This window comes from Magnolia sinica, chromosome 8 (genome assembly GCF_029962835.1).
Source record: "Magnolia sinica isolate HGM2019 chromosome 8, MsV1, whole genome shotgun sequence".
Lineage (NCBI taxonomy): Eukaryota > Viridiplantae > Streptophyta > Magnoliopsida > Magnoliales > Magnoliaceae > Magnolia > Magnolia sinica.
Window position 1 is genome coordinate 34,917,910 of NC_080580.1, and position 25,002 is coordinate 34,942,911.

A 25,002-nucleotide genomic window follows, 5' to 3' on the forward strand; every position below is an offset into this window, starting at 1 on the left:
TAACAAAATAAAACATATAATAAAAATTTTTCCAATGCCACCACTTCATCCACAGATAAGTATGGCCATGTTTCATGTGGGTCGTGTTCAGGTACAGTAGATCCTTCCAGTTCTTGTGCCACGTCATCTACTAATGGCTCCTCTGTATGGTTTTTTCTATCAATAAAAATATAAGCTAACCAGGCTTAGTGATATAACCCAGCATGGTTCATAATCATAGCAGTTAAAATAATATAAATATACATGTATAAAGATATGAATGTAAAATGGGGTATGAATGCATCAGATGGGGTGATTGTCCATCTGCTTGGGTTGGAGGTCGTCAACCCGCATCCGCCTGTTGGGTAGGCTTCCACCTTTCGGTGGGCTTGGGCATAGCCCGCATCTGGTAACGCTCTACCAGGATCGACATTTCTTCCAGGGAGGGCCCCTAGGATCGACCATGCATTATGTAATGCAATGAATGAGGGATGATATGTAAATGCATATTTTCATATTTGGCATAGTTGTCTCAATTAAAATATTCGCATATAAGTTTATCGTACAATTATCATATCAAAATATTCAAACCAGTAAATCAATCAAACAATCACAATGATTTATTTTAATTTTAATGAATTATAAAACAAGTTGGGTCACTCACCTGAGTTTGGTAGTATTGAGTCTGCTATGTAATTATGTTGATTTGAATTCCAAAGTCCTATCAATTATATGAACAATATTATTATCCATCTATTTGTATTACATGGTTGTGCCCACCTTTGATTAACATCCTAGGCGGCCAGATCCAAAATAATCAATTAATTAAAATTTATATTCTATTTTTTTCTCCTTTTTAAGATTATAAAATTGAATGATAATAACTTGATCAGGGTGGTCAATCGGATGGTTAGATCATTCAGATTCTTGAGGTCTTGCATTGTTTTACCTCTATGCATTTGAGGAGTGGTGTGAATCTAACCACACATTCACCAATGGCCCATCTCGACCTTCTACGCTAAGTGATAGCAACATTTGTGCAAAATATCTAAGATTCCTTTATCAAACACTTCTAGGTCTAACTAATGTGGCCCATCTGATGGTTAGATTGATCTGAATATTAGGGCCCTTGTATATTTTGGCCTTGGGGATCATATGATCCGTACAGATCTAATCTAATTTGATCAGATGCACACCAACTACAATTATGTAATTTTAGATTCACCTCACCTTTAAAGGGCCTCCACCTATAATTCAATACAATGAACATGTGACCAATCCACACCATTTATTGCATTCACCGAATCAAATTATATTAGATATATAAAAATTACTAGAATGAGGACGATATACGTACCCGATCTGAGCACTCCAAAATTTTCTTTCTTCCTTTCTCTGTTGTCGCAGGTAGCCTTTTTCTTAAACTCTTTTTACATTTGGGTATTTGAATCTTGAGAGATGCGAGGAGGGTTAGAGGTATATTTAAAGTATATGGGTTAATGATATAGATAGGATAAGAGATAAGATAGATTTAAAATAAATATAAAATAAAGATAAGATAAAAACAAATCTTATCATTATTATTATTATTATTAATAGTTATACATACACAATCCATAAAAACCTTATCACTATATTAAATATGGATGCATGCTTTACATTTAACTCTATAGTACACAACTAGAGGGCTGTCGAAAATTGTCTTCACGGCTTCTTTACACCACCAGTTTTAAATCCTCAGTATACGAATTTTCTGAAACTTTTGGTGGTAGAAGTGCTGCAATACATGGTATGCACGTGCATCTCCAATCCTTTGCAAGTAGTTTTGTTTGATTCTACAGTGTTTTTTTTTTTTTTTTAAAAAAAAAAAATAAAATAATGTGCGTTACGGTTTGCAACTCAATTTTTACAACAAAAAACCTGCCAGAACTCTTGATGTTAGGGGAAATCTGGGCGATCTGATTCCCAGGCCGATAAGATGCTGCTGCCAAATTATGAGATAAGAATGACACCTCAGTTGTGATTGGGGAAGGAAAGGTGGGAAATGCTAACATGATTAATGGGTTCTTCCCAAGTACCAAATGTACTGACTGCACTTTGGAAGCCCTGCCAACCACAACTTGGTGGTGCACCCAAATATTCCTTATCATCAATGTTTTTCAGCATTCCTTAGTAAGTGGATGAGACGCTGTATAACATTACCAATCATAATCATTTTTCTCGCTGTCGGTGTTTAGGAAGTCATCAGAAGCAGTTTTACGTGGTGTTGATGACACTATCTTGAATATGGGAGAACCGCCTGGTTTCGACCCTGTTATCCAGAAACATTTGCAAGTTAGAAGATGGAAAAGATATACTACTTTGTGGATAAGTCCAGTTTTACAAGATTGATAACACTAATTAACAATAGGTGATTTTGATACACACATTTCCAAATGCAGCCATACATGTCAAAATGGCACGTGTTTGGGAGATCTAAGCCGTGCATCAGGTGGCCCCCACCTCGTGGATGACCCAAGCTAAAGAGCAGGCCGGTCCACCCATCATGTGGGCTACACTTGTATGCTTAATGTACACAAGATAGAAACTTGCTACCGAACATCTATTTGTGTGTGTCCTACACCATATCTGATGAGTAGACTGGCCCAATGTCGGGAGTAAGTCATCTACATGGAGGGGTCCACCTGAGGAAATCACATGTCTGCCGTAGATACAAAAATTAAAAGGAGATTCAGACGTTGCACTGTCGAAAATGAAATTCGAATAAAAAAGAATATCTGAGTTCTGAAGCTATCAATCACTGGACATTGACATCCGATTCATAGAAAACTAATAAAGAAACCAAAAATAATAATAATAATAATAAAATGATGATGCGAAATAGCAATTTGGCAGCATTTTCAAAACCTAAGGCCTGGAAAGAACTGAATCTAACCCCACGAAGTCTGAATGTTACAGTGGGAACCATCGGAGCGCATACCTAAAGGAGGATCGAAATCTTCGGAGGTGTGGAGGAGGAGCAAGCTATTCCGCTCCTTCTCGCGCTTCCGCATCTCGAGAAACAACGCAAGATCCTCTTCCTTGTCCTTCATCACAGCTCCAAGGCTCCTCCCTTGCCTCTGCTGCTGTACGGGCGCTTGCATTTGCGACTCTGCAGCCCTGAAACTCCGATTCATCGCTATACGGCAACGAAAACGACAGCGAAAAATAGCGATTTCCTGATCTAAACCCTAACTCTCAACTACTCCATTAGATCTGGAAACGAGCTGCCAAACTCTCATTTTCTACAACGAAACTCCATCAGACTTCATCGCGACCGTTCGATTGATCCGGACGCGAGAGAGAGAGAGAGAGCGAGAGAGAGAGAGAGGCGAGAATAGGTGAAAATGAAAGGGCATTGCAGAGATAAGAGCGTACTGAGTAACTCAGTACGAAATCCCATTTCCTCTCAAACGCTAGTTACGCTACGTTTCTGGATTATATTGAAGGGAAACTAGCGTCAAATGCCCCTGATTCCATGGAGAACTACTGTAATGCCACTGTAGAATTTTTATTGGGAAGACGCTTGCATATCTCGCGTAGGTACTACCGGGGGGGAACGGATTGGCTACTCCCCTTGACACCAGCGCTCATGATCGGTGCCATGTGTGATTCAACCGTAAACACACGTGTTTCAACGGTAAACACACCTGTCTAGTCTACAGGATTAAATGGTATGGAATTGTATTCGATGGGTTTTGCTAAATGATCATTGCATGTCGGAAATATGATGGTATTTTAATTATCAATCCATGTATGGATAAAATTCTTGATATGGAAAAAATATTGGATTAAGAAAAATCCTGTTTGGTAGACCATGAAATTATAATCAACTAATTAAATTTATAATTAATGTTGGTCACTTGTATAGATAAATACATATGTCAATGTAAGACCCTTCAAAATTTATAAAAATCTTAATTAAGACCAAATGTAATTCCATTCCATTGAATCCCAACTTTTATTACCCTCCCCAAAAGCTTGAGATGGAATTTAAATTGATCAAATACAATTCAATCCCACTTTATCTCATTTAATACTATGTGCCAAACAAGTTCATTTAGATACCATCAAATAAGTTAGGTTTATGATCAAATTATAAATACCTTTTCTTAAACAAATTTAAAGTTACTTAATCAACTTCAATTTTATAAGTGAAAATCAAGAGAAGCTTTTCTTAAATAACTTATAATCTAAACGCCACTTAAATTCACATGGAATAACTCACCTGCATTTTGAAATCTTGATCGTGATTAGACACATCATGTAAATGGATTGAATTCCATGTAAACTCCACCGTAGGCCTGTCCTACCTGTCTTTAGTCTTCAAATACCTAAATTCCAAATCAAGGGGATTTAAAGTCAATGATAATTTTAAATTCTTTAGCTATATTTAGCAACTTCTATATGGAATTACTAATAATTCAAAAATACTAATGCATTGAAATTATGTAGCATATTTATTGGAGTTTGAATGTAATTACTAAATTAATATTAATATTCTTAATTAGGAGACATATGTAATGTTTGATATAGTGATTATAAACTAATTAAAATATATACGTTGGCAAAAAATGATGAAATTTCATATTTCAGATTGACCACATCATAGGATCACAACTGAACCACTATCTTTTTTAATCATTGATTTATAGGGCTAATTTATGGACTGCTCAAATCATTCCATTAATATAATTTTAGTTATGTAGTCAATAATGAATTAATAGCTTAGTGACAACTATATATGTTACACATCCCACTCTCTTTCTTTCAAAAATAAACAAAAAAGGAAAATAATTGATAATCCCACTGAAAAGAGAGAATGCAAAATCAGCATGAGAGATGATTGACAATTCCCTTAATTCCAAATACATCCCTTCTATGCTTTCAAATGACTTTTGGATTCTGAAAACCCTTCAATGCCATCGAATCCTCCCAATCTATGCTGCCAAAGGAGACTTGATTCGCTCCACACGCCTGCCTCGGTGATGCAGACACGTGCCAATTTTGGACGTTGTTAGGACGGGTGGTAATATCAAACGTTTATGCTTTTCAAATGGGTGGGGACAATGTTTTAAAAAGCAACCTGTTTTACTCACGTGGACTACAGTGTCCCTAGTAAACTGAAACTATTAGTTTAAAGAATTTTCTGGCCGTCCATTAGTCCAGAAATGAAGCAGATTCATTTCTCAGGTGGACCATACCAGCAGTGATTGATCATTAATGTGCTGAAAAACATTGGGATCAAGCCAATATATGTTTTTTTCCCTTCGCTCAGGCTCACGTAATCTTGTCAAAAGGTTGGATGGAAAATAAACTTCTTGGAATCTTTAGCCTCTACGAAGTTTTTAATAATAAAGTGTTCAATCACCACTGTTTCTCATAACATGGTCCACCTGAAATTTATGTTTTTTATTTTTTACGCTCATTCCTTTAAATGATCTTAGAAAAAGGGATGGAACTTGGAAGACATGGATATTAGATAACAGGTGTTCCAAAATGGTAATGGTGATCTATTGACTACCACCATTATCATTATAATACTGGGTCGTAACAGCCATTATAGTCCTCATATCAACAGTTATGGCTTTTTTCATTTTTTTGAAAAAATTGTTATAAAATCGTTATCTACGATCATTTTGACACTTCAACCTGCAATGCATAACGGTTATTACTGTTATCACTGCGTAGCGGCTGTCTGCTAGGTAACCGAATTTGAATGCCATTACATATTTCAAGTTGGGCCGGACAATAATGACAACACCTTCTAAGGGTGAGGTCGGGGCCTGAAATGCACTTTTAAAATTTTATATATCCAAGCTACCCTTCCATGGCACTTAAAGTACAAATTTGATGGTTAGGATCATTTACTAGGATCATATCTCAGAATCAACCTACGTATGATGGGCCGCACACACTTTGCTAGGCATGTATATATATATATATATATATATATATATATATATATATATATATATATATATATATATATATATATATATATATATTAATTGTTTTTGTCATACCACTCTTAGTGGTAGAGTATGAGACGTATCAAAACCCTCACATTATTCTTATGAATCTCTTAAATTATTGCTAATCTTAAAGGATAACCTTCACTGGATGAAGTCATGTGAAAAAATGGGCAGAAAGTTTAGGAGAGAAAGTAAAAAATTTGAGTACCTTTTTTTTGTTCAAGGAACCACTATGCTGACTCGGGAGCATTGACGGATGGAGGAACATGAGTGTGAGCGAGAACGGGATCGGGATAACCCCTGGGTTCGTGTGCCTGGGAGGAAATCTATTTCCTCCAAATCCCTTTTCTCCGTTTTTGCGGCCAATCTGACGTTTGATACCACAGCTGAGGATCTTCTTCGTATTTTCGGTCGTTTTGGGAAAATACGGGATGTATTCTTGCCATGGAATCGTCAGCTTCACAGATCTCGTGAATTCGCCTTCATCCGTTTCTACTACGAACAGGATGCCCACAATGCTATTCAATGTTTACATGAAAGACGGATTGATGGCAGGGTTGCGCATATTGCTTGGGCGAAAAGTCAATCGGGCACCCGGGTTACAATTCCATCCACCTCTTACCCTGAATACCAGCAGAGAAAATCGAATATGGCTCGGCCCTTTCTCGATGCGGCGACCAGATCAACACCCGGAACAAAAAACCTGCTGTAAGCGAAGTCCAGGGTCACTACCATCGCAAATTCCAGAGCAGTAGAGAATCAGCTTCGATGGTTGCATCTTGCCATGGTGGGAACTACGGTGGACCGGGATGTCCGCATTGATCGGCTAGCTGGAGCATTGAAGAACCCTAAGCTGAAGCTCTCTGCAGTGGAAGTTGTGAGAATAAATGTCTCAAAATTCCTATTATTGTTCAGATCTAACGCAGATATGACAACATTTAGTAAAAATGCTCCATTACACAACGAAATGGGACTCCAGTCTGTTGAAACATGGTCTCCAGAAGAGGTTATCGGGGCCGATGGGGTCTGGATCAAAGTTTTTGGCATTCCAGCCCATGCCTAGATCGAAACCGTCATACTCGATCTGGCGAGCTATTTCGGTAAGATTATTCAAATCGACTCAAACTCACGTTTCGGATATTTTCAGGCTTTTACGCGGATTAAAGTAATTCCTCGCCCGGGTGTTAGCTTCGGCAGTGTATTGCAATTAAACGTGCTAGGGAAGGAATATCCTATAACGGCAGAAATGGAACCTCTGTTCAAGTTGGGTGGGTCCCCTTCCATCCAACAAGCCACGAACAAGAGCACCAAGGAGTGGGTTGTTCGCAGGTTTCATGATGGAACCCATCAGATGTTTGTGGAAATGCCGTAGCCAGAGAGGCAGAGACTGGTAACGGTAAACCCGGCAGCAGGTCAGGTGTCTGCACCACATTCGACTTGGGGGATGGTATTTTGGTTAATCAGGTTGCAGGTGGAACTGTTAATACAGAAAAATGCACCTTAGAAATTCCTACTGAGTGTGCCAACGGATCTGCGGAAATGGTTGGGAATGCAACGAATGGGGGTAACTCATCAGGTGTTCGTGGAAATATATTCTGGATCAACATTTTCCTTGCTAGAGGAGAATCAGCAAATCGGCACTCAAACCTATTTCAAATTGCATCAACAGGTGCTTGATATTACCCAGGGATCTGGTTACAATGGTGAAGATGATATGTTGTGTGGATTGCAGCCGTATGTTCAACCATCACACAACATGATTGTTTTAGCTTGTCACTTGGAGATGATTCACACTAAGGAAATTAGGGTCAAGAATGTTGAAACAGTTTCAAAAGTCCCTGCTCCGATGCTATAGTTAGATGGCCCTCTGTTTAGGAATTTAGAATCTGCATCAGCAGGGTGTAGCCCAAGCCAATACAAAAACCCTCAGCAACACCTTCAGTACCACCAGAACAATCAGATCCTCTCTGCACTTCAGCTACCCAGCAATCCTCTCCTCCCCAACCATCACCTTCAAGGTTGCATACAGGTTAATGCCAGTACATTAGATGGCCCAAGTCCTTTCCTCCAACAGTTAGATCCTCTTGCAGTTGTCGAGGCTAAGAGCAGAGAACACAACAATCACTATCTACCGGACAACACCACCAACCAAACTTCCTCATGCACCCATTCAAACCGTCCAATTCCTGAAATAATACCCGACTGGGAGGAATGGCTATCAGGAGTCAAGGACATGTTCATCGACAGGTCATCTGACATGGGTAGGTCTACTTCCAGGTCAGTGAGTAAGCATGCAGAGGCTTGTGCTCCCCAGAACTTGTTAGGAATAGATCTCATTGCAATGGGGCCCTCTGGGGCTAAGGATCTGGTTGTGGCTTCAGGAGAATAGGGTAATCAAGGGGCAACCGAAGGGCAGAACATGGCTAATCAGGGTGATGGTGCTGAGGACAATCGACATCCACTCAGATTATGGGTAGACCTACAGTGCGAGGACCCGGATCCGGGCATCATCGATTCAGATACTAGTATCAGCTCCAAGGAAGAGGAAATTGTCAGGAGCAAGGAAAAAAAGAAAAGTAAAACAGTGCAAAAACATATTCTTAGCGATCGGACGAATCAAAGGTTGAAGACCTTACAGAAGAGGGCCGAGCACAAAGGTTGGGTTTCTGATGATTAGTCTCCTATCTTGGAATGCTTGTGGGGTAGGTAATTCCTAAACTACTCGGTTTCTTAAGCGTTTGATTAGGAAACACAATATCGGTATTTTGCTATTATAGGAGCCCATGAGCAAGGAATCGAAATGGCCCGCTGTGGCAGCAAAACTGGGATTCCCTACCCATTTTTCTGATGATGCTGTTGACAATAAGATCTAGATTTTGGCAAAGAATCACTTCCAAGTGCATAAGGTCAGGGCAAGTCAGGGCAATTAGGCAATGTATCACGCTTTAAATTACTGACAACAGCTTGGTGCACCCTATCTATGTCACAACGGTTTATGCTAGCTGTTCTAATCTTCAGAGGAAGGATCTGTGGGCTAAAACTAGAAGCATATCAGGGGCCATTGTGGGGCTTGGATGGTTTGTGGCGACTTCAATGTCACCACCTCTCCGAATGAACATCTTGGTGGTTCATTGCAGATGACCTCTTCCATGACTAATTTTCAAGAGGCCCTAAATGATTCGGAGCTGTTTGACGCAGGGTACAGGGGGTCCCCCTACACGTGGTGCAATAATAGAGTGGGAAGAAGTCGAAGATGGGCACGGCTAGACAGAATTGTGATTAATTCCGATTAGATGAGTTGTTTTCCGACTTGCAAGGTTGATCATCTGACCCGATCTTTCTCTGATCACTCTCCCCTTCTACTCTCCCTCCAAGTTGACCCCGCTACGTTTCCTCGCCCGTTCAGATTCCAACGAATGTGGACCACCCATGATGACTTTAACTCCACAGTGTTCGCCTCTTGGAATGAAGCGGCCCTCGGCAGTCCAATGATCAAGTTTTCTGTCAAAATGAAAAGACTGAAATCTGTTCTTAAGGAGTGAAACAAGGAGACTTTCGGAGACGTCGACAGGAACATTCATCCGGCTGAGGCTAAAGTTCAAAGGGCTGAGCATGCTCTTCTCACTTCGCAAATGGAATCTGCCATGCTCAATCTCAATAGGGCCCACGCTAATCTCAAAAAGGCCTATCTCCGAGAGGAGATTTTTTGGAAACAAAAATAAGGATCTCCTGGCTTGCTGAGGGAGATAGGAACATGAAATTCTTCCATAACTCGGTCCTCGAAAATTGAAGGAAGATTCAAATTATGAAGCTAAAAATGATCTCTGGTGCTACGATCGAGAAAGTCGAAGACATTGGTGAAGAAGCAGTGTCCTTCTTTACAAACCTCTTCTCTTCCAACGTCAACAGTCACATGGTGATGTTGCTAATCACATTCCCCACATTGTGTCCGATGTCATGAATAAGGAACTCTCTAAGCCCATTTCCATTAAAGAGGTAAAAGAAGTTGCTTTCTCCATCCCCGTTGATAGTGCCCCAGGCCCCGACGGATTTGGCGGCGCTTTTTCACTAGCTGTTGGGATATCATAGGGAATGATCTCTTTGAAGTAGCTACATATTTCTTCAGGGGAAGTCAAATTCCAGGGGGCTTCCAATGCACACTAATCAGTCTCGTTCCTAAGAAGAAGAATCCGGAATATATTGCCGATTACAAACCCATCAATTTGCACAATTGCATTGTGAAGATTTTCTCCAAAATCATGGCCTCCAGGTTGGCCCTTGTCCTCCCACATCTCATTTCAGAAGAGCAAGGTGTTTTTGTTCATGGCAGATCTATTGTTGAGAATATCACCTTAGCCAGCGAGATGGCTTGCGATCTTGACCACAAGGTGTTTGGCGGAAATTTGATTATCAAAGTTGATATGGAAAAAGCATATGATCGGATGAAGTGGGGTTTCATCGTCCAGGTGTTAAAGAAATTTGGATTCGATAGCCACACACAGGCATGATGCGGCTAGAAAACAAAGTAAAATAAAACAAAAAGAAAAAGAAATAAACAGAAAAAGAATGCCAAACTCCACTCATCGTCCAAGCTCATGTTGCTAACGTCCAGCCTTTCAAATTGAATTCACCATCTCTCTCCCGCACCTTCCTTTTTAAAGATGGAAAGCTCTCTCCAGAGCTGCTGCGGAGTCCTGAAAGGATTAGGCTGCGGAAACAGTCCTTCCGCAGCCAAAAAACGCCCTGCCCTCTGCTGCGAGGAACCTCACGCTATCCGAAATACCACGTCTCCGATCTTCTTCTTCTTTATTTTTTTTCAAAAGGACAACGTCATCTGGGAGTTTTCGTGCAATCCTACATGATGAACGGTTCAGATCAGCTGTCCGACCACACCCAAGGGCGTACAATCCGCCGCAAAAACCGGACGACTTCCGGTTGCGAAAACAGGGTAGCGTCATTGACGCTGTGACGATGGTGGGCCCCATTTCACTGTCTTTTTGGAAAATCCGATCCGTCCACTGCGTTCTACTCGAAAAATCAGGTGGGAAGCACTACTTTTGGACCAAATTTCATGTGGCCCACAATACCTTCTACTCCACCGTCCATCTTCCGTTTGGACGGTAATCTTCCTGTTATTACGTTCATGGGTCCAAAAGGACACCTAGGTGAGGCTTATAGGCACCCCTTGGACACAATGGAAGGTTCTGATCATCAGCAATCATGATGGGTGGGTCCCACAAGCAGAACCGACGGTCGGCAGCGTTGCGTAAAATAATTCGATTTTTGAGTCGGTCAGCGCCTGCTGACCGACTTCCTTATTTTTTAATGCTCGTCCGGTGCACTTGTGCACCTTGCACGTGCACTGCATGCGTGGGTCCACTGGTGATGTTTGTAAGAAATCTGCTCCATCCATCTGTTTTGACACGCAGTTTAAGGTGTTGAGACCAAAATTGGAGTATATCCAGATATCAGGCGGGGCCCACATAATGATTAAAGGGGCTGATCTGTCCGTTGGGCCACTTCCACAGTGATCCAGGAGCTGAAATTTTACGTGTACGGTTTATTTATGGTCCTCAGGCCACGTATGAAGTTTCGAACTGATCAGATGGTGGGAACCCTATGATATTGCATTCTGGACACTTTTCAGGCCACTTGAGCTTCAATTCCTTGATTTTCTTGGGTCCCTGATGTGTAATTCTGTTGATCTTGGGTCTCTGGAGTCCGTCTCACGCTTTGGTGTCATTAGAGCGTTAAGTCCATGCTTTAAGCACCCTTTTCGGTCCAGGCTCGTACATACACTCTCATCACATACACAGTTAAACCAAGCCGTTAAACAGAGTCATGCTCATAAATCCAGGTAATAAATGGGGTCCGATATGCAATATCGTGGGAGGGAGATTGCTTGTATAACCCCATGATAAATATCCAATTTAAGTTGAAAAAGAAATTGAGAATTACAGGATAATTTCTACAAACTCAAGAGATTTATGAAAAACAATTCAGATATTCGAATTCTAAGATTCATGAACGTTGGCATTACTTTCTCCTAGAATCGAACTCATGGTACTTCAAAATCAAGCTCAAATATTAATCCATTAATTAGAAAAATTCTAACCATTGAGATCTATGGATGCATAGTCTAATCTCGAAACTTTAAAATTCACTTCTCTATTTAAGGATATCATTGGTAACCAATAAGAGAATTCACGATAACCAGAACTTGCCTCACACATTATCGTTTAATTTTTGACTTTTCCATTAAACGTAATGTCAAGAAGGGGAATCAAATCCTCACCTAAAGGGAGCAAACCTATGATGAAGACTGTACACCCAAAATTATATATATCTTTTTTTCACATATCATCCATGGGGAATCGAATCCTCACCTATAGGGAGCAAACCTATGGTAAAGACTGTTCGCCCAATCTTTTCAATTTTTCAAGTTGGTTCCTTTCATGTTTAGTGATTACCAAGTTAATCATTCAATATCGAACTGAAACCTTAATATGCACGCGAGATGTGTCCTGCGAATTCATGACTCAATCAATGTGTACAAATTCTAATAATGGATTAACAATTCAAACTTAGCTGTGAAATTTAATATAATAGATAACTGAATCTAAGAGTCATAAATTACCAACTTCACTTATCTTGTAATTTTAAATCCAAGATAGTTATCAAAATCACTTCAAATTCAACAAAATGTCAGAAATTTTTTTTTAAAATTTTCACAGCTTTTATACAAGACCAAGAAAATGCTGATTAGGTGACCTAATCTCCCACCCCCAACCTAAAATCTACATTGTCCTCAATGTAAAAGAAATAAGCATGCGATGCACATGGGACAAAAAGTAAATGAGAAGTGATGGAAAGATAATACCTGGATGAAAGAATCAAGAGGCTTTTCAAAGATTTCTACGTAAGAGCGGTCAGCACAAGAGAGAAACCAACAGAAGTAAAATAAAATAACAAAAATACAATCCTACCTATACCACTTTCGTAGGTGCTCTCGATTGCATTTAGCGTATGCAACAAGCCTTTAAACACCTAGGTTGCCCCTAGTGGACGAGTTGTAGTCTCGTGAGGGTTTGCAGTAATGTTACCCAAAACATTGAACTAACTAACTAGGAAAATGGAAAGCTGGGTTGGCTCCCAGGAGCGCTAAATTTACCGTCTATCCTAAGACAAAATAAAGGAAACTACCCTAGTCCTATGAAAACAAGAAACCGACCTATACCTCCATCAGACTAGGAGATCAATCCTGGTAAACAGGATCAGAGGCATGGACATGTCCTCTGAATCAAATTTCTCGACAAATGGTTTCAATCGATGTCCATTGACTTTAAACTCCTTGCCATTGTTGGGATCTCTTATCTCAACGGCCCCATGAGGAAAAACAGTAACAACAATGTAAGGGCCGGTCCAACGAGATCGAAGCTTACCCGGAAAGAGATGTAATCGAGAATTGTACAAAAGGACCTTCTGACCAGGCGTGAATGATTTTCACAAAATGTGTTGGTCATGAAATGCTTTCATCTTGTCCTTGTAAATTCTCGAATTATCGTACGCATCATTCCGGATTTCCTCAAGTTCATTCAATTGAAGTTTGCGTAGCGAGCCAGCGTTGTCCAGATTGAAATTAAGATTTTTGATCGCCCAGTACGCTTTATGTTCCAACTCCACAGGCAAGTGACAAGCCTTCCCATAGACAAGTCTAAAGGGAGACATTCCAATAGGAGTTTTAAATGCAGTACGGTATGCCCATAAGGCATCGGTCAATCGGATTGACCAATCCTTACGATCTGGGTTAACCGTTTTCTCCAAAATGTGTTTGATCTCCCTATTGGAAATCTCAGCTTGTCCACTTGTCTGTGGATGGTATGGGGTGCTTACCTTATGAGAGATACCGTATTTCTTCATTAAGCTCTCAAATGGTCTATTACAGAAGTGTGAGCCCCCATCACTAATGATGGCTCGAGGCGTTCCGAATCGAGAAAGAATGTTTTCTTTTAGGAATTTAATGACCGTGCGATGGTCATTCTTTCGACACGAAATCGCTTCGACCCATTTAGTGACATAATCCACGGCAAGCAAAATGTACAGATTTCTAAATGATTGGGGGAATGGTCCCATGAAATCGATGCCCCAGCAATCAAATGCTTCAATGATAAGGATGGGATTCAAAGGCATCATATTTCGACGGGACAATGCTCCCAATTTCTGACAACGCTCACAAGCTTTGCAAAACTCATGAGTGTCCCTGAACATAGTGAGCTAGTAAAAGCCACACTATAAAATCTTAGCCGTGGTCTTTTTAGTAGAAAAGTGACCACCACAGGCCTGAGAATGACAGAAGGAGATGACACTTTGATGCTCATTGTCTGGTGCACATCTCCTTAAGATTTGGTCTAGGTAATATTTAAATAGATATAGATCGTTCCAGAAGAAGTTGCGCACTTTGGTAAAAAATTTCTTCTTATCTTACACAGTCCAATGTGTCAGTGTGAAACCTATGGCAAGATAATTGACAATATCAGCAAACCAAGGTGAATGGGAGACTCTAAACAATTGTTCCTCAGGGAACATGTCATTGATATGGGTTGTCTCAAGGGACTCAGAGGTATTAAGGCGAGAAAGGTGATCGGCCACTACGTTCTCTACTCCCTTTTATCTTTAATTTCCAAATCAAATTCTTGGAGTAGAAGGATCCATCGTATCAAACGGGGCTTAGAATCATTCTTAGAAAGAAGATACTTCAGTGCCGCATGATCTGTATAGATAATGATCTTGGATCCGATCAAGTAGGACCTAAATTTGTCCAAGGCGAACACTACGGCTAAGAGTTCCTTTTCCGTAGTCGAGTAGTTCACTTGGGCAGGATTTAGAGTTCTACTCGCGTAATGAATGACGTAGGGCTTCTTATCTTTTCTCTGGCCTAGGACTGCCCCAAGAGCATAATCAGAAGCGTCGCACATAAGCTCAAAAGGAAGGCTCCAGTCGGGTGGCTGCATGATAGGTGCAGTGGTTAACGTGCCCTTAAGCTTGGTGAAAGCTTCCTGGCATTGCTCAGTCCACTCGTACGGAACATCCTTTTGAAGAAGAGTACATAAAGGATGAGAGAGGAGACTAAAGTCCTTTATGAATCGCCTGTAAAATCCTGCGTGTCCTAAGAAGGATCGCACGTCTCTAATGTTCTTGGGTGGAGGTAGGTTAGAGATAAGATCGATTTTTGCCTTATCTACCTCGATTCCCTTGGACGAGATGATATGCCCAAGGACAATTCCCTTCTGAACCATGAAATGGCACTTCTCCCAATTAAGTACCAAGTTCTTTTCTTCACATCTTTTCAGCACACATTTAAGACTTTCCAAGCACTTACTGAAAGATGGACCATAAACAGAGAAGTCGTCCATGAAGACCTCTAGATATTGCCCCACCATATCAGAAAAGATACTAAGCATACATCGCTGAAAGGTGGCAGGGGCATTACATAGTCCGAATGGCATCCTTCGATAAGCAAAGGTGCCGTAGGGACATGTAAATGTGGTCTTTTCCTGGTCTTCAGGGGCTATCTCTATCTGGTTGTAGCCTGAATACCCGTCAAGGAAACTGTAATAGGAATGACCAGCTAACCTTTCAAGGATCTGATCAATGAATGGTAAAGGAAAGTGGTCTTTCCTCGTGACGGTATTCAACTTCCTGTAGTCAATGCACATTCTCCAACCAGTAGTGACTCTAGTTGGCATGAGTTCATTATTAGCATTGGCTACGATGGTGATTCCAGACTTCTTAGGGACCACTTGAGTTGGACTCACCCATTGACTATCAGATATAGGGTATATAATACCCACGTCCAGTAGTTTAAGAACCTCGGCTTTAACCACTTCCTTCATGTTTGGATTTAGTCTACGTTGTGGTTGCCGAGCGGTTTTTGCATTATCCTCAAGATATATGTGGTGGGTACAAATCGAGGGATCGATTCCTTTGAGGTCCGCTATCGTCCATCCCAGGGCTCCTTTATGCTCAATGAGAGTAGATATAAGCATACTCTCCTGTTCTTTCTCCAGGTGGGCAGAGATCACCACCGGGTATGTCTCATCTTGACCCAAATATGCATATTTCAAATCAGAGGGCAAAGGTTTTAGGTCAAGCTTCGGCGGCTTGAGGTTAGACGGTAGAGGCACTACATCGGTTTGCGGTAATTCTTCAAATTGTGGCCTCCACCGGTTAACTTCAAGTACCGGTGCAGTATCAAGTAAGGCGCACGTCTCCCTAATCATGTCATCATCAAAATCATGGGAGTGGGCCAGGCACGTCTCTAGATGGTCGGAGGATAAGGTCAGAGGTGTCGTATCTTCCACGAAAGAGTCAATCATATTAATGTCGTGGAAATCGTCATCATCCTCTGAGTTGCTGCCGTTATTGAAAAAAATATTTGACTCCAATGTCAAATTTCCAAAAGACATAGTCATGATACCATTCCTGCAATTGATAATTGCATTTGATGTAGCAAGGAATGGGCGACCAAGAATGACGGGAATCTGAGTGCTCATGTTATTGATGGGTTCGGTGTCCAGGATGATAAAGTCTACAGGGTAGTAAAATCTATCAACTTGGACCAACACATCCTCAATTATCCCTCTTGGTACACGAACAGAGCGATCAGCAAGTTGTAATGTGGTTAGGGTGGGTTTTAATTCACCCAAACCTAACTGTTTGTATACCGAGTAGGGAATCAAATTGACGCTCGCTCCTAAGTCAAGAAGTGCGTGATCAATTCGATGGTTCCCGATTACACATGATATGGTTGGGCTACCGGGATCCTTGAATTTCTGCGGCACGTCTTGCTTTAGGATGACACTCACTTTCTCAGTCAAGAAGATTTTCTTTTGAACAATTTTCCGTCTTTTGGTCGTGCATAAGTCTTTCAGGAATTTGGCATATGAAGGTATCTGTTTAACGACATCAAGTAGAGGAATGTTGACTTCCACCTGTTTCAACACCTCTAAGATATCCTGAGAGTTAGAGAGAGGTTTTGGTGAAACCAACCGTTGAGGGAATGGAGCAACTGGCTTCTCTAGAAGTTCCGGTTCTACTTTTTGTGGGGCATCACTGGATCCATCATTGTTGTCCTCTTCTGGTTCTTGAGGCTTTTCGGGCCTAACCGGAAGAGTTTTATCAATGATCTTCCCACTCCTAAGAGTGGTGATGGATTTAGCATGCCCCATCTGATTTGAAGAGCTGGGATCATTATTCTCGTACTGCGGTTTAGGATTGGGGAGAGGTTGTGCAGGAAGCATCCCCTTTTCTATAACCGTCATACGAGAATCTATCTTTTGCATAAAATCTGTGATTCCTCGTATTGCCTGAGCCAGCTCTTGTATGGGATTTTGAACCGGTTCCTCTTGAGGTTTCACTTGATTTGGATTTTGATTGAAGAAACCTGGAGGAGTCGCCGTTTGTCCATTCCTCCAACTAAAGTTTGGATGATTTTTCCAGCCAGGATTGTATGTGTTGGAGTTAGGTCCAATAAAAGGTCTTTGATAATTATTTACGGCATTGGCTTGTTCATTCAACACTCCTCGAAAGGCAGGTATTGTAGGACAGTTTTCAGTTGTGTGAATGTTACAATCACAGATGCCGCAAACAACTTCATTGACCTTATCCTTCTTTCCTTCCATGGCCTCAACTTTCCTTATGAGCGTAGTCACTTTATACTTGAGATCATCCTCTTCTTTCAAGAGATATAATCCACCTTTCTCCTTTAATTGAGTCGGCCTAGACGTGGTGTTCGACTTTGGGTAATAGTCCCATGATTGTGTTTTTTCAGCGAGACTATCGAGGTAATCCCATACCTCGTCAACATCTTTGTTGATGAACTCTCCATTACACATTGTCTCGACCATTTGGCACATGGAAGATGTCAGTCCATCGTAGAAAAAATTTGTAATGCGCCACGTTTCAAATCCGTGTTGTGGGCATGAACTGACCAAATCTTTGAACCTTTCCCAACATTGGAAGAATGTTTCATCTTCCTTTTGGGCAAAGTTCATGATCGCTTTTCTAAGGGTAATCGTTTTATGATGTGGGAAGAATTTTTTTATGAATTCCCTCTGCATGTCGTTCCATGTGCCAATGGATCTAGGACGCAGTGAATGTAACCACGTCTTAGCTTTCTCTTTTAAGGAAAAAGGAAAGAGTTTCAGCCTAATTGTATCCTCAGATACATTAGGAAAACATAATGTAGCTATTATCTCATCGAACTCTTTCAGTGTAAATATGGACTTTCAGATTCAAGTCCATGGAATTTGGGAAGGAGTTGGATAACTCCTGGCTTGATGTCCATTTGTCCTGTATTTTCAGGAAAAATCATGCATGAGGGCATACTCACTCCCGCCGGTTGTAGATAATCTCGTAAAGTACGAGGCGGGGGTGCCTGTTGCACCTCATTCTCATCTTGGGTATCCTCCACCCTGGGTGGAAGTGGAGGAGGTTGGTCTTCAGCCATAACCTCAGTTAACTCAGGGGATTTCGAGCGGTGTCTAGTCCTGCGATGGATAGTCAACCCCTCAACCAATCCTCCTTCAGTCAAGAGACGTCGAGTGTCGTCACGGGCCCACTTGGGCATGAAACACTCGCAGCCCTCAATTAAAAACTTAATCCTAAGAAAGGAAGAAAGAGAGAGTTGGAAAGAAATTACCAAATTGGAGTCCTGAGTTAAAACCTGCAAAATAAAATAAGTTAGATTCTAAAAGAGAAGAACAATTCTTTAAAAGAAAGATAGAAGTGAACTAGCTTCTAAAAGAAAGAATTCCTAAAAGAAAGTGAAAATTTCTAAAATAAGTTAAGAGAGTCCTAAACTAGAAAGTAGATTACTAAAAGAGAATTGAAAAATAGAAAGTAGGGAAGGAGCTTACCGAATTAGAGATTTCTATCTTAAAGGCCTACAAAATAGGAAGGTTAGTTTCTAAAGAATTCTAAAAATAAATTAAGAAACAAAATTAGATTCTAAAAGTGTCAGAATTAGAAAGTTACTAAAATAAAACAAAAATAGAAAGTTAATTTCTAAGAAGGGAAAGAAATAACCTAAATTCTAAAAATAAACTATTTCCTACAGAAGGGAGGATACTAGAATTAGAAAATTTCTAAAATTTAAACCCTAATTCTAAAAATATGAAAAAGTAGAGAGATTAGGAAGGAATTACCAATTTAGAAACTTATGTCCAGATCCTATAAAACAGGAAACAAGTTAAGTTCTAAAAATAGAATAAAATAAAATAAAAACTTCTATCCTAAAGTAAGTAAAATCCTAATCCTAACTTAATTCTAAAACTAATTAATTTCAGAAAAACGTAACCGTCAGTCCCCGGCAACGGCGCCAAAAACTTGTTCACTCCCCAAGTGCAGGGTTGTGATGTAGTAATAAACTCGGTAAGACCGAGGTCGAATCCACAGGGACTGATACCTGTACGTTTCCTGAAACTAGGTAGAAATAGAACTAGCCTAAGATGTAATCAAACTCAATTGTAAATTTAAGGAATAATTGCGGAATAATTATCTAAAACTTAAGGAATTCAGAGAAGGGAAACTAGGGATTCAGAGGATCCACTTGTAGAGATCAGGGAGATCTTTTGCCTGCATCAAGGATTATGGAATTCGAACTGAACTTACTTGATTTGGTTCTCAAGAGATGAAAGGTATATGAATTAGAATGGATTCCATCATCTAACCATGCCCAGGAGACAAAGCAAACAATAGGATTAAACTAATTACCAACCAAGCAACAATGTATGAAGATCAGGAAGGGTACTGTCATCCTACCATGCCCATGGAACAATGATAAACAACAGGGCTTCTTGACTTCATAAACATAAAAAAGGGGAAAGAAATATTCAAAGCCATTGCAAACCCATTGTAATTTCAGTCACAACAGACCATTAAAGACTAAGAAAAATATTCCTTTAATAATCAACACAAATCAAATTCAGTTCATGAATTAAAGGAATGAAATAGTATCTCCCATCTCGCGACAGGCTTCACCTCTTAGCCCTAGCTAAGAGGTTTAGCCACTCATGATTGGCCTAAACCCAAAACAAATAGAAAGAAAAAGAAAATGAAAAAAAGAAGAAAAATAAAGAAAAATTTCTTATCTTTTCTCTCTCATCTTCTCTCTCTGTCTTCTTTTCTTTCGTCCTTCCTCCAACCAGCCGCACAACCTCGAATGCCAAACTCCACTCCTCGTCCAAGCTCCTGTTGCTCACGTCCAGCCTTCCCAATTGAATGCCCCATCTCTCTCCCGCACCTTCCTTTTTAAAGATGGAAAGCTCTCTCCAGAGCTGCTGTGGAGTCCTGAAAGGATTAGACTGCGGAAACAGTCCTTCCGCAGCCAAAAAAACGCCCTGCCCTCTGCTGCGAGGAACCTCACGCAATCCGGAATACCACGTCTCCGCGCTTCTTCTTCTTTGTTTTTTTTTAAAAGGACAACGTCCTCAAGGAGTTTTCGTGCAATCCTACATGATGAACGGTTCAGATCAGCTGTCCGACCACACCCAAGGGCGTACAATCCGCCGCAAAAACCGGACGACTTCCGGTTGCGAAAACAGGGTAGCGTCATTGACGCTGTGACGATGGTGGGCCCCATTTCACTGTCTTTTTGGAAAATCCGATCCGTCCACTGCGTTCTACTCGAAAAATCAGGTGGGAAGCACTACTTTTGGACCAAATTTCATGTGGCCCACAATACCTTCTACTCCACCGTCCATCTTCCGTTTGGACGGTAATCTTCCTGTTATTACGTTCATGGGTCCAAAAGGACACCTAGGTGAGGCTTATAGGCACCCCTTGGACACAATGGAAGGTTCTGATCATCAGCAATTATGATGGGTGGGTCCCACAAGCAGAACCGACGGTCGGCAGCGTTACGCTGCTGCGTAAATAAAAAAAATTGAGTTTGAGTCGGTCAGCGCCTGCTGACCGACTTCCTTATTTTTTATGCTCGTCCGGTGCACTTGTGCACCTTGCACGTGCACTGGATGTGTGGGTCCCATGGTGATGTTTGTAAGAAATCTGCTCCATCCATCTGTTTTGACACGCAGTTTAAGGTGTTGAGACCAAAATTGGAGTATATCCAGATATCAGGCGGGGCCCACATAATGATTAAAGGGGCTGATCTGTCCGTTGGGCCACTTCCACAGTGATCCAGGAGCTGAAATTTTACGTGTACGGTTTATTTATGGTCCTCAGGCCACGTATGAAGTTTCGAACTGATCAGATGGTGGGAACCCTATGATCTTGCATTCTGGACACTTTTCAGGCCACTTGAGCTTCACTTCCTTGATTTTCTTGGGTCCCTGATGTGTAATTCTGTTGATCTTGGGTCTCTGGAGTCCGTCCCACGTTTTGGTGTCATTAGAGCGTTAAGTCCATGCTTTAAGCACCCATTTCGGTCCAGGCTCGTACATACACTCTGCATCATATACACAGTTAAACCAAGCCGTTAAACAGAGTCATGCTCATAAATCCAGGTAATAAATGGGGTCTGATATGCAATATTTGACCCTCAACACTAGCCAATGTATTTCAACGATCTTTGCGTTCTGGAAAGAAATCTGCTTCTCAGTCATCATAAACGGTAGAAGCTTCAGTTTTTTCAAGTCCTCCAGGGGTTTGAGGCAGGGTGATCCACTCTCTCTGTTTATTTTCATCCTTGTCGCTAAAGTATTCAGTAGGGGTCTATCTAAGCTCTTCACATCGGGATGCTGCCAACCCTTCAAGCTCCCCTAACAATGCCCTAAAATCACCCACCTTTTTTATGCTAATAATGCAATATTATTTCTTAATGGCAGGTTATCCAATGTGCGCATGCTGCTCATATTCATCTCTCAATACGAAAATGCATCTGGTCAAAAGGTGAATTCTTCCAAGACGTCTTTCATTATCTTGAAAAAATGCTCCACAACCAAAGTCCAGAAGCTCGGCAACATTACGAGCTACAAGCAAGCTTCTCTTCCCTCTATGTATCTTGGAGTGCCGTTATCCAAAGGGAAAGTCAGGGCTGCTACGTTCCAGCCCCTGGTGGAGAAAATTGAGTCCCGCATCACCGGTTGGAAGGCCTGTTTCCTCAACCAGGCTGCCAGAGTTACCCTTATCAAGCACGTCCTCTCCAGTATCCCTATGCACACTCTTGCAGCGGTTGATGTCCCAAATAGAACCCTTTCGGCCCTTGAGTCAGCGTTTGCTAACTTCTTCTGGGGGTGGTTGGATGGAAAGAAAAACCTCCACTGGGTGAGCTGGAGGAAAATAGCTTCCAACAATCAGATCCTTCGAGGACATCACTCGGGCGTTCAGAATCAAAATGGGTTGGCATCTTCTCCAGGGTAGGTCTTTATGGGCTAAGTTCATTTCGGCCAGGTACTTCCTGAAGATCATTGCCTCAAATAGTGTTAATGGCCAGGTCTCCTCTTCATCTTGGAAGGAGATTTTCAAAGTGTTGCAGTTTACTATCAGCCACTCCAGATTTCTGATTGGGGAAGGAAATATCAATTTATGGAACCAGAATTGGTCGGGTTGTGGCCTGTTAGCAGGCGCAATTGAGAGACCCATCCCTCAGCACCTGAAAGAAGCTACTGTTAGAGATTTCTTCCACCTCCCTGCTACTAGAAATCTGTCAGAAATCAGTCTCATAATCTCCTCAGAAGCGATGCGTTCAATCACAGCTACTCATTCTCTGTTTTCCAATAGAAAAGACTGGATGATTTGGGACATCTCTGCTTCGGGTAAATTCATTGTTAAGTCTGTGTGGAATGAAGTCAAGCCCCGCCTTCCTCATCTTAGTTGGCCTAAATGGGTTTGGTCTAAGGCTCTCCCTCCTAAGATGAGTGTTTTTGTATGGAAGAGATTTAAAAATGCTGTCCCAGTTGACAAGTCCCTCCAGAAGCTTGGAATTTCGCTGGCCTCTCGTTGCGAATGCTGTAAATAGGCCCTCTCTGTCCTGCACAATTCTGCCCCTGCGCAGGACCCGTTTTTGCCTGAGACGCTGTCTCTTCCTCTCGATCAGCAGCATGCTCACAGGAACAGTCAGCAGCCTTAGGTAGGGAGCTCCTTTAACGCTCAGATGCAGCGTGTCTCTCGTCGGTTGCAACCCCATCGTATCGTTTCAGATCAGCCTGCTACTACTGATACGGAGCAGAGTGCGGCTTCCCCTGTCCTTGCAATCGGTGTGGAGGAGGACCAGAATCATCTGTTCAGCCATGGTATGATTGTTGTCTCGGTCTGGGAGCATTTTAGCAACATTTTTGGTGTCAACTACCTCTCGAGTCAGTCCGTCCTACAGCGCTTTAACCTTTGGATCTCCAAAGCTAGCAAGAAAATCAGAGTGTCTCGCCTCGTTGGACTTGTTCCCAGTGTGATCAGCTGGGAAATTTGGCTCAGCAGAAACCAGGCCCGATTTGAAGGTCGCGCGATGTCCGCCTCCAAGATTATTTCCAAAGTTGCTCAATGGTTGCATGATATTGCTTGCACTATCCTGGGTGAGGATCGGAATTCTCTAGCGGATTCCATCACGCTTCAACTCATCAATATTCCCAAGGCAGAGTGTCATCTTCCTAGAAACCATTCCATAGTTACTTGGCTTAAACCCCTTAGGGGCTTCCTTAAGTTGAATGTCGATGGTTCTTCTAGGGGGAACCCAGGGCTGAGTGGCGGTAGAGGGGTCTGTAGGGATCACCATGGTAATCTGATCTTTGCATTCCATCGCAACTACGGTCTCACCTTGAACACTATAGCTGAAGCCCAAGCTATGCTAAATGGCATCACGAGCTACTCCAAGTTGGGCCTCCGCAGCATCATTGTCGAATCAGATTCTTTGACAATCGCCAAGGCAGCCGCGGATAGGTACGATTTTGTTCCTTGGAACATTTGGTATAAGATAGGCACGATTCGGGAGTTCCGTCGTTCCCTCAACCTATCTTTCAGTCACATCTTCAGAGAAGGGAACTCTGTGGCTGATGCGTTGACTAGATTAGCCAGTGAGGGTAATCCTAATAATTTTTTTGTCTCCAAGTATGCCCTTCCGGTTAAGGTCCAGGGCGCTCTTCTCCTCGATCAAGCGGGCCTCAGAAACTTACAGTGTACCTGATGGTTTGGTTGGCCCTTTTCTCCATTTGTTGGCATTTTCAATGTCTGTTGCTTGTGTGTTTTCCGTGTCCAATTAGGCTCATATGATAGGTGTGGTCCCCTTCCTTTTTGTAGGGTCCCTCCTGAATGATTGTATATGTTTTTCATTTATGGAATTTTCGGTTTCTTTAAAAAAAAAAAAACTACTAAACATCACGGTTTTCAGCCAAAAATAGTAAGTGTCCTATTCGTCTTAACCATACTATTCTCCTAATTATTCTAAGTACTTTTCATGTTGGACACAACTCCTAAAGCCCAACGGATAAAGAGTTATAATCAAACTAAAACTTACTATAAATAGTAAAAATGAAAATAAAACGGGATTTCAATCGTAGATTTAATGGAATCTCGCAAAGTCAGCGAGGGCAACACGGCATGGCCTAGTTGGGTGGCTAAAGTAGCTTGTCCTACCCCAAAATCATACTCACGGCGGATAACTCATTTCGGCTTGTGAGATACGCCTATTTTAATGTGCTGACGGTCCAGATCACTTCCGCCTTCGATTGGGCCTTTTCTAGTCCATCTTGGCCATGAAATAGTCCGCGAGCCATTCTACATTATATAGTTTCTCGAACAATTGATGCCATATGAAATGTTTTTCCCTACTTGGGGATGGTAAAATGGTGCAAATCAAACCTTGGTGGGATGGTACTAGCCTTTTGATTACGCTGAGAAATTGAAGTTTGATGGATTGAAAGTTAATTAAGGAAATACAAAGAAAAGTTGAAAATACATCACAGTGGCAGATAAACTCACATCAGCACTGAGAAAGCAAACTATTTGTACTTACCAAAAAAAAAAAAAAACTAAAACATGCCCCTATAAAGCATGCATA

General features: G+C 41.4%; 3 protein-coding genes and 1 non-coding gene across 4 annotated transcripts; 3 read left to right on the top strand and 1 right to left on the bottom strand.

Moving 5' to 3' along the window:
• Positions 1–1,850: 1,850 nt before the first annotated feature.
• LOC131253961 (uncharacterized) lies at positions 1,851–3,362 on the bottom strand. Its single transcript, XM_058255045.1, has 2 exons — positions 2,960–3,362; positions 1,851–2,290 (listed from the first exon to the last, which is right to left on the bottom strand). The coding sequence occupies exons 1-2, from the start codon at positions 3,153–3,155 to the stop codon at positions 2,178–2,180; spliced, it is 309 nt and encodes a 102-aa protein (XP_058111028.1). The 5' UTR covers positions 3,156–3,362; the 3' UTR covers positions 1,851–2,177.
• A 2,887-nt stretch (positions 3,363–6,249) lies between these two features.
• On the top strand, positions 6,250–6,705 carry LOC131254224 (serine/arginine-rich splicing factor SC35-like). Its single transcript, XM_058255222.1, has one exon. The coding sequence runs from the start codon at positions 6,250–6,252 to the stop codon at positions 6,703–6,705; it is 456 nt and encodes a 151-aa protein (XP_058111205.1).
• Positions 6,706–17,957: 11,252 nt separating this feature from the next.
• LOC131254457 (small nucleolar RNA R71) lies at positions 17,958–18,064 on the top strand. Its single transcript, XR_009175570.1, has one exon. It is a non-coding gene; the product is annotated as a small nucleolar RNA R71 (small nucleolar RNA).
• A 5,042-nt stretch (positions 18,065–23,106) lies between these two features.
• LOC131254225 (uncharacterized) lies at positions 23,107–24,129 on the top strand. Its single transcript, XM_058255223.1, has one exon. The coding sequence runs from the start codon at positions 23,107–23,109 to the stop codon at positions 24,127–24,129; it is 1,023 nt and encodes a 340-aa protein (XP_058111206.1).
• Positions 24,130–25,002: the final 873 nt, after the last annotated feature.